This window comes from Melanotaenia boesemani, chromosome 5, assembly GCF_017639745.1.
Source record: "Melanotaenia boesemani isolate fMelBoe1 chromosome 5, fMelBoe1.pri, whole genome shotgun sequence".
Taxonomy (NCBI): domain Eukaryota; kingdom Metazoa; phylum Chordata; class Actinopteri; order Atheriniformes; family Melanotaeniidae; genus Melanotaenia; species Melanotaenia boesemani.
In genome coordinates, this window is record NC_055686.1 from 32,194,287 (window position 1) to 32,204,491 (window position 10,205).

At 44.7% G+C, this 10,205-nt stretch overlaps 1 protein-coding gene across 1 annotated transcript; it reads left to right on the forward strand.

Moving 5' to 3' along the window:
- The first annotated feature begins 8,118 nt into the window (after positions 1-8,118).
- On the forward strand, positions 8,119-9,671 carry LOC121639893. Its single transcript, XM_041985488.1, has 5 exons — positions 8,119-8,171; positions 8,330-9,022; positions 9,131-9,253; positions 9,331-9,368; positions 9,456-9,671. The coding sequence occupies exons 1-5, from the start codon at positions 8,168-8,170 to the stop codon at positions 9,573-9,575; spliced, it is 978 nt and encodes a 325-aa protein (XP_041841422.1). The 5' UTR covers positions 8,119-8,167; the 3' UTR covers positions 9,576-9,671.
- The last annotated feature ends 534 nt before the right edge of the window (positions 9,672-10,205 follow it).

Genomic DNA, 10,205 nt, shown 5'->3' on the forward strand with positions numbered 1-10,205 from the left:
CTTAGCAGTTGGCTCTCCATCTGTGCCGTATGGTTCTATTGGGGTGAAATTGAGACATGTCCCCAGCTGTTCTTCATGCCACACTGTGCCATCTTTAGCCATCTCTGTCCTCTCACTTCCCAACCGAGCCCTCTTTTCTGGCAGTGGAGCAGTCTCATCATCTGCAAGGTAAACAATTTCACAATTTCAGAGGACGAAAATAGGATGTTTTGGAAATAAGATTAAAAAAATCCTTTATTTGTACCAAAATGGAGAAATTCCAGTGTTGCAACTCACAGTACAGGACAAAGCAGAAAGAAAGAAATTTGTCATACCAAAAAGTTCAATAATAGTTTCAAATCTTACCTGAAGACTGCTCAGAGTCAGAGTCCGAATCCAGCTGAATTTGTATCTCTTCTCCATCTGAGTCACAAGGGTTTGTATCGCTGAGGATCAGGTCCAATGCCTGCTGAGTTGTAAGCCGCCTCTGCATTTTGCTTCCTTCTATTTGTTGGAGGTGAAGCTAGCTACTATTTATCCCCCTCAGCCCACCATCCCCCACTGCCACAGAATTTACCAGACGTTTCAAGGTAACAAGGAGGGGCTGGATGCAATGGGTGCATTCCTCAGGTAATGGCTGCATTTACAAATGAAGAGATGCTAATTTTTGCCAGCAGAGTCGTCAGTTTGGACTAAAGGTCTTTCGACCCTTCTCTGGGACTTTAGGGAGATATCAAAATTCCTGGGACTTCTAGTGTTAATAAATACCAGTCAGAAAAATTCAACAGAATTCACTAACATAGCAAAATATAGCAAAATAAATATTCCCTTCTACTCAGATTTTTAACCATTTATCCATAGTTTAGCATTTTTAATCATTTGCTGTTATGAAGAGACACCTGCGCAGGAAACACTGCAACTACATGCTTGAGTGGTACTTGTTAATGTTAGTAACCTTATTCACGTTTCAAGGATTCATCTGGAAAATCCTCTGTGAAAATGTTCGGTGAAGGGTAAACATCTCATGTAATACTCTTACCAGGGTTTCAGTGAAGCATCTGTAAATCGAAACACCAATGAACTTCAGCTAGTCAGACCAGGAAGTGATCAGAGGGGATGCTTGTGATGTCATTAGACATGTACTGGTGTTGTCCGTTAAGTGGCAAAAAGACACTGATGGTGGAATATTTCAGCAGCTCAGATACTCTGAAAACATGTCTAAAAGAGCTGTTGATCAATCAGCTGTCCTGAGATGAAGGACGTATTCACACTGGTGCTGTTTGGTCCACTTCCACTGATAGCATGGTTCATTTGGGCTAGTGTCAACATGGTATTTGCACATGGTGCACATGTGGACCAAAAAAGTGAACCATGGTCTACTTGAAACCCAGGGGTTCTTGTTCACTTACAAGTGGACCCTTGTGTGGTTTGCTTACAGTGTGAAAGCAGCCAGACCTTTCAGGGAACCACAGACAGGAAGTGAGGTAGGACATGTTGTGGCGCAGCATCCTGAATAGCTCGCTGCCTCTGCTGCTGCTCATACTGGACAGGTAAAAATCACTTAAGGTTTTTGGTCCTGGCCAATGAATGAGCTGGATTTTTTTTCTTTCTTCTTGATCTGTAATCAGGCCAGCGTTTTTGGATTATCTTTGGACAAATCTGTTCGTAACACACCACAGACCAAATGATGATTGTACAGAAAAAAATTATATTAGTCAGGATAATCGGGCGGTTTCCATCCTCGGTTGGGTGGAGGCAAAATCGAGACAAAAACAGCCTGAAAATCTTTATGTGTGTACCAGGCTTTAGTGACAATTTTCGCAATTTCCCTCCCGATCAAACAGATCTGTGGACCATCCTGGCGGTAGTACACCATTAGCAAAAGTCTGTGTTTTCATTTAACAAACCTCCAAACTCTCAGGGTGCATTCACACCAGTCTTTCTGAATCGAATCCTAGTTTGCTTGATCAGGAAAAGTCCAGTTTATTTGAATAGGTGTGAATGCACAACCAAACTCTGATGGGGATCAATGACGCAAACTTGTAGCTCTCACTTCGCTTCAAGAGAACCAACTGCCGGACTTGGACCACAACATGTGTAAACAGAAATTGTCCTGCATTAACCAACAGATAAGCTACTTTTCTTGTTTGTTGGTTGTCTCCTTCAGTAATTCTTGATGCAGCGCCACCTCTGGCAAGGAGGGGAATATGTTATTCAACAGGTTCAATGCATTTTACTAGGTGCAGTGAAGGCAAACCTGGACTGTAAGAAGGTTGAAACCCCCAATTGAACCCATATGTTTAGCAGACAGCAGGCGTGAATGCAGCCTAAAATAGCTGGATTGCTGCAGTTCACTGAAACGTTGATTTTCTGAGTTCTATATGTTAGATTTGAAAAAAAAAGTCATTACTGTATAACATTTTGACAAAGATAGATAAGCTATTAAGTGTTTCCTATTTACAGTTTGTGTAACTGGTGGTGGGAAAAAATACTGTATAACAGCAGTTCTTTGTTCCATATTGAACCCAAATATGTTCTTCATATAGTTACTGTAATACTGACATTTTTTAAGGATGGCACAGTTGTGTAGCAGGATACAGTTGCATCTTATTAGATTTATTAAATTACCAGCTCATCAATCGCTTGCAATCCATTGGTGGCTGCAGCGGGTTGCTACCATTTGGCACTGAACACTCACACAGTGAGGGTCTGGTTTGCCGGCTGGACTACAGATACTGAGGTAGCCATGCAGCGCTGGGTAACCGATTGAAACAGACGTACGTTCTTCACCTACTGCTCCATGTCGTGCCAGACGGACTCGGTTTCCCCTCCCCACATCTAACTTAGCTACAGATGCTAAGTTAGATGTGCTTCACTGGATGACCTGCTTCACTCCTGCTCCGGATGGCTTATCCCAGCCGTGGTGACATAGACGAGCGCTGGATCCACCACCCAGCTGGTGTAGTGACTGACGCTGTTGATAGCGTATAGCCGCCCATTACTGTTTGCGTGTATGCAGGCAGGTGATTTTCATTTGTTTAGCTATGTTATATTTAGTTTTCTTATTTTTGGGGTTGTTTATTTCTTTTGTTGGTTATTTTGTCTACTGAGGATTCTCAGAGAAGCAGACCTCGGTTATGTTAAAGCTTGATGGATTTAAGTAGGTATAAACAGGCGAAAGGAATCGGCAATCAGCCCAGGTGTCTTAATGAACCTGGAGCCCAAACAGAAACCCATGACCTACATACTTGTAACCGGACGGAACGAATGTAACCGGAAGGAACCAGAAGGAGCAGGCGACACACTTCCGGGTTGGCGAACTGCGCGCACACCGTCTTCATGATTGATGGCGGTTATAAAAGACAGCTAGGACGCCACAATAGTAGGTTCGTGTGCATAGTCGTCTGCATGTGGGAGTGACTGAGTTAAGAGAACTGTTGGTGAGACAGCAGGAACAAATCAATCAGTTGATACAGAGTATGCTCGCCCTGCAGGTGGCCTCCAGGCCACCCCTCCGACAGAAAAAGGTCAGCACTATTATATGTAGGCGCTGCCAAGGGCATGGCCATTATGCCCGGGACTGTGAGAATGACCTTGTCAGGCCCCAGGTACTACAGCCTGAGACATCACGCCGTCAGGGTGTCATTGCAGACGTTCGAGAAGTAAGGGGGCTTGTTCCTCCCGACTGCCACAGTCAAATGCCGAGAGGGGAGGAGACCAACCCAGCCATGCCTGTTACATTGGTGCCCAGTTTGGTGTCCCCCTGCCCCCAGGTAATTGTCCAGTTGGGAGACGTCACGGCTAACTTCTTGCTAGATACAGGGTCGATGGTTACTACGGTAATGGAAAGCTTCTTTTTTAAGCATTTTCAGGCTGTTCCTAGGCCCTGCCGTTGGTTACAATTACGGGCAGCTAACGGACTCGAAATACCCTATCTAGGGTACGTGGAGTTGGACGTGAAGGTCTTGGATAGAGTCGTCCCCCGCCGAGGCATTTTGGTTGTAAAGGACCCACCAGGGCCAGGGCTTTCGGAGACATCGGGGGTGGTAGGAATGAACGTGATCAGGGAGTGTTATCAGGAGTTGTTTAGCCAGCATGGCTCTTAAGCAAGCTCCCTTGTTGTGGCAACAGGCTTTGCAACAATGCCATTCTGTCCAGTTGCATCCCCGAGGTTCTCATAATGGTCCAGCGCGCGTGAGAGGGAAGCGGCCGGTTGGTATTCCAGGGGGTACTGTAACGTGGGTCACGGCGACATGCTCCTCTGTGTTTAACGAGCAGGCAGCTTCGGTGCTAATCGAACCCCTCAGACTGGACCAGTCCTTGCCTGCTGGAATATTAATTTCGCCAGCTATGGTGACGGTGGACAGAGGCGTGGTACAGCTACCAGTAGTGAATGTGGACAAGGTAGATGTGATTTTACAACTTCCATATTGGGAACCGTAAGTACTGCAGAAATTGTTAGTTTACCAGCAGGGATTTCCTTGGTGGAGCAGCAAGGGAGTAGCCTTACGGCTACGGTTTCTGCCCAGGAGGTCCGGACCGGGGTAGTGGAGGAACAGAATGGTACTTCGGATTTAACGGCGCTTTCATCAAAAGATCAAGAAAAGGTTAGGACACAACTGTTAAAGTGCGCGGCGGTTTTTTCCACATCCGACCTCTATTTAGGGTGCACTAACCTGTTGGCGCATGATATCCCCCTTCTCGACGAGGTGCCGATCAGACAACGCTATAGGCGGATCCCCCTGTCTGATTATGACGAGGTGAGGGCGCATATACGTAAGCTTTTAGATAGTCAGGTGATGCGGGAGAGCTGTAGCCCCTATGCTTCCCCTGTGGTATTGGTCCGAAAAAAAGACGGCAGCCTGAGACTGTGCGTCGATTATCGGTTGTTAAATGGTAAGACCTGCAGGGACAGCTTCCCACTGCCAAGGATTGAGGAGTCCTTGGATGCTTTGTCCGGGACAAAGTGGTTCTCAACGATCGATTTGGCTAGTGGGTACCACCATGTCCCCGTGTCTGAACAGAACAAGATGAAAACGGCGTTCTGTACCCCCTTCGGCCTATTCGAATTTCAGAGGATGCCGTTTGGGTTGTGCAACGCGCCAAACACATTCCAGCGACTGATGGAGAGGATGTTTGGCGATCAACATTGTCGCTCCTTGTTACTGTATCTCGACGATATAATAGTGTTCTCCTCAACTGTGGATGAACATCTGGATCGTCTGGATGTGTTGAGTCGCTTTCAGGAGCAGGGCCTGAAGGCCAAGTTGGAAAAGTGCCGCTTTTTCCAGACACAGGTACAGTACCTGGGCCATGTTGTTTCGGCAGACGGGGTTTCCACTGACCCCAGGAAGGTGGCCGCAGTGGCGGACTGGAAGGTCCCGACCACCATTGCAGAACTGAGGTCCTTCTTGGGGTTTGCCAGTTACTATCGACGATTTGTGGAAGGGTTTGCCATGTTGGCGGCCCCTTTACACAGGTTGGTCAAAAAGAGGTCACGTAGTAGTTTACTGGGGGATGACTGGTGACTGGTGACCATAGTTTTCAGGAACTAAAGAGGAGACTGGTCTCCGCCCTGGTGTTGGCTTATGCTAATTTTAAATTGCCCTTTATTCTAGAGGTGGACGCCAGTCATGTGCGCTAGGGAGCTGTCCTGTCACAAGAACAGGAAGGAAAAACACGTCCTATTGCCTACGCGAGCCGGAGCCTCCTCCCAGCTGAGAAGAATTACAGCTCTATGAAGTTGGAGTTCCTGGCTATGAAGTGGGCAATGACGCAGAAATTCTGTGAGTACCTCTTGGGCCAGAAGTGCGTGGTTTGGACGGATAACAATCCATTTAGCCATGTGAACACTGCTAAGTTGGGAGCGACTGAGCAGCGGTGGGTAGCAGAGCTTGCGGTTTTTGATTATATTATTAGGTATCGCTCAGGACGCACCAACAGTAATGCGGATGCTTTGTCCAGGCAGCAGACGCCTTGCCCGGAGGTTGTAGAGGTGCCGGAGCGCCCAGGGACAATGGTGCCAGAAATGGTAAGAATTGCAGTTTCAAGTCAACTGACAGCTGGTCAACATACTGTGTCTTTTGTTCCAGAGAGGTCCTCCGAGGACCTGGTCTGTCACGGAGGTTGCCTGTGGTTAGATTCTCCCAGCTATCCCTGAAGGCATCTTTCCTCCGGTGCGCTCCTGATTGTTGATGCGCTCCACCTGCGCTGCTTGCTTTATTTACCAGTGCACAGCACCATTGTTGGGACCTGTTGGGAGACATTGTAACCCTCATCGTTTGCCGATTTTGGCAAGTGGGGGCGGGAAGGGGGCTGCAGCCCTTTCAGTTACGGGTACGACTAGTTCCGCAATAGCATGGTTCAGGCCTTGGATGTAGAGCATTGTCGGGCCGCCAGTTCAACAGCTGGGGGGTAGAATGCAACCGGACGGAACGAATGTAACCAGAAGGAACCAGAAGGAGCGGGCGACACACTTCCGGGTTGGCGAACTGCGTGCACACCGGCTTCGTGATTGATGGCTGTTATAAAAGACAGCTAGGACGCCACAATAGGGTTGTATTTTGTTTTGTATTTTTTTTTGTAATAAACATTGTGATCTTGAGGGGATAAGTTGCCTCCGCTCGTCCTTTACTAAACAGGATTCCGTATTGGTAGGATCTGGGTGCTTAATTAAGGTAGTCGTCTAGGAAAGAACCCTTGTTTTTCAGGTTTGCTGGACCTTAGCGCACTGTCACATACTAATTGAAAACATAGTAACCTGAGTAACACAAATTCTTCATTTTACTTTAACCTAGAACAAGAACCTAAAACCTAAAACCTGATCCTAACAATAACATAACAAAACCTGACTATAAGACATGAACCTTAACATGACATTATCAACCAAGAACCCTAGCTGCTCCTATTTATATAATATTATTATTTTAAATTTATTTGATCCCTTTTGAATTGAACTTCCCAGTGTTTTCCTTTTAATTATTGGAATCCTTCACAACAGGGGTTTTGCCTGCTCGGTCTGCAGTTCGCTGCTGCCCTTGTCTGGGGGTTGGTGCCATCCTGCACTGCATCATAAAGGTAGAAGTGTGGGACACAGCAAACCATGATCTGGGTGGGTCATGTAGTGGAGGCCTCTGTGGTCGTGGGTGGGGGAGCCCCCGGTGTGGACAAATCCCCAGGATATCGCTTCCTCATAGCAGCATTAAGCCTGATATTGGGCACTGGGGTGTATCTGTAGGGTATGGGATTAGTGGTTAAGTAGGAAGGTGGGGGTGCTTTTGTGTGCTTTACCGAGTACTTACTGGAGCCATATCTGTTTAGCTCTCTGCATGAGCTGACTAGATACATCTTGCTGAGGGCTGAAGTTTTTCATGGACACAACCCACTTAGTTAATTCTACACAACAAACAGACTCTCCAACAGTATCAGGTTTATTGCCAAAAAGTATTGTCATAACAAAGAAATAATCCACCAAACACAAATTTAGTTAAGTCATTTTCTTTAAATACAAGATCACGATTTCATCACACAAAATCATCTTGGCCGTAAGTGCACACAGCTTTTTCAGTACTTGGTTGAGCCAAAGAGCTGGACAAATCTTTCTAACTCATTAATGAACCATGCTATCAGTGGAAGTGGACCAAACAGCACCAGTGTGAATACGTCCTTCATCTCAGGACAGCTGATTGATCAACAGCTCTTTTAGACATGTTTTCAGAGTATCTGAGCTGCTGAAATATTCCACCATCAGTGAGCTAGTTGTTGCAGTGTTTCCTGCGCAGGTGTCTCTTCATAACAGCAAATGATTAAAAATGCTAAACTATGGATAAATTGTTGAAAATCTGAGTAGAAGGGAATATTTATTTTGCTATATTTTGCTATGTCAGTGAATTCTGTTGAATTTTTCTGACTGGTACTTATTAAAAATGAGGACATTTCTATTGATTTTAGCTGTGAGGAGTCTGTTAGAGCTTAAGACATCTCTCCCCATGTCAGTCTACTTTAGGAACAAACTACTACAGTAGGAAGTTGTGATCATGTGATCACATTCTCTCTGTAGCCAATCAGCACAGTCCTGTCTCTGAGGAGTGGAGAATCTGTTGAAGTACTTTTCATTCAACACGGCAATTTCAGTAAGATGACACCTTCAAAATTTCTCCTCTACCTGACATGTCTGCTCTTAGTGAACATGGGTGAGTTCAGTTTTTATAGAACATTTATGTTACACAAGTAATTTATGTTTTAAAAGCTGCTTATACAGCTATTCAGACTTATTTTGAATATTCTCTATATTTTTCAGAATAAACTAACTAAATTAACTAATTTTGATTTGTTTTCTGCTTTGCTCCAGTTAGGATGAATGTTGTGAAAAAAGCACCGATTGTGCATCAAAAGAGGAGCTTTGTATCAGCCGATGTTGGTGAAAACTTGGTTTTACAATGTCTTTTTGGAGACGATGCTGCAAGATATTACTGGTATATTCAAAGAATGGGAAAGAAGCTGGAGGTTATCTGTGTTAGCTATAAAAAAGAGACAAATGCAACATTTTTTGGTGACTTCAAGGACAACCCACGCTTCAGACTGGAAACTGAAGCTGGTCAGAGCCACTTCAAAATTTCAAATGTACAGCTTTCAGACACAGCAACCTACTTCTGTTCCACTAGTCTTTTGATTGACTTTGAGTTTGGAGAGGGGACGACAGTGTGGGTGAAGGATTCTGGATTCCACATCCAAGCTTCGGTTCATCAGTCTGAATCCGGAAGCATCCAACCTGCAGGTTCTGCAACTCTGAGCTGCACAGTTTACAATGGGACCTGTGATGGAGAACATAGTGTTTATTGGTTCAAAGATTCTAAGAAAAATCATCCAGAGTTAATCTACACCCATGGAGACGGGAATGGTCAGTGTGAGAGAAAAACACACACCTGTGTATACAACTTGCTGATGGAGAACCTGAACATGTCAGACGCTGGAACCTACTACTGTGCTGTCGCCTCATGTGGACACATTCTGTTTGGAAAAGGGACCAAACTGGATGTTAAAAGTAAGTTTTTTTTGTTAGAAGGTCAAGTTATTAATGATTACTTGGTAATGAATCTTTAAGGACTAAGATTGAAGTTGAAAGTTCTGTTTCTGGCGTCTGGTTTTGCAGGTGAGCTGAACTCTCTGCACTTAGTTTATAGTCTAAGCGTTGCTTTGACTTTTACCACCATCCTGAATGCTGTACTGGTTTTCTTACTGCGTAAGCGGTACAAGAGAGGCAACAGCCAAACAGGTAACTACTTTATCATATAAACAGAAGCTAAACTCTGTATGTCTTTTCACTCAGGAAGCTTTTTTTCTTTTTTACAGAGTCTCAAGTCTATGCTCATTCAGCAGCAAATGCAGAGGTGATTATTTCCTACTGTAGTTACATTTGTACCTACAAATAATTATCTTGTGAGATCATTTATCTTTAATTGATATTGTATTTCCAGGGTTACCAAGATGCAGCTGACCTACATTATGCTGCTGTAAATGTTCACCTGCCCAACAGACCAAGAAGACAGAGTACAAAAACTCGGACTGAATGCATTTACTCTGCGATGAAGCAGTAGATTGGATGGAGCTGTTTGAAGAGAATGGAAATGATAGGAGAAGAACTCAGGAGAAACACATCTGAAATATGTGGTTACTTCTTTCTAATTTTCTCAGTTTGTCCCAGAATTTATTTGCTTTTGATGTCCTTTGGCTTGAAATCAGTTCAAAGAAGATCTAGATATTTGGCGGCACCATATTCAGGGCACAAAGAATAAGATGCTAACCACCGACTTGACTTGGGTCAATTTTGACATAACATCACACAGTTGCTGCAGCTTGAAATGATCTGAGCTTTGTGACATGGTGCATTATCCTGCTGGAAGTAGCATCAGAAGATGCTACACTGTGGTCATAAAGGGATGGACATGGTCAGCAACAATATTCGGGTAGGCTGTGGTGGTTAAACCATGCCACATTAGTACTAAAGAAACTAAGAAAATATTCCCCACATCATTACACCAGCAGCAGCCACAAGTGTTGATACAAGACAGGATGGATCCATGATTTATAGAATAGAATAGAAATACTTTATTAATCCCTTCAGAGAGCCCTCAGGGAAATTTGGATAAATGATGTTTCCAGCAGATTCTGAGCTTAGCATCTGAAAGTGGAGCTGAAATGGAGCCTCATCAGACCAGCAGCGCTTC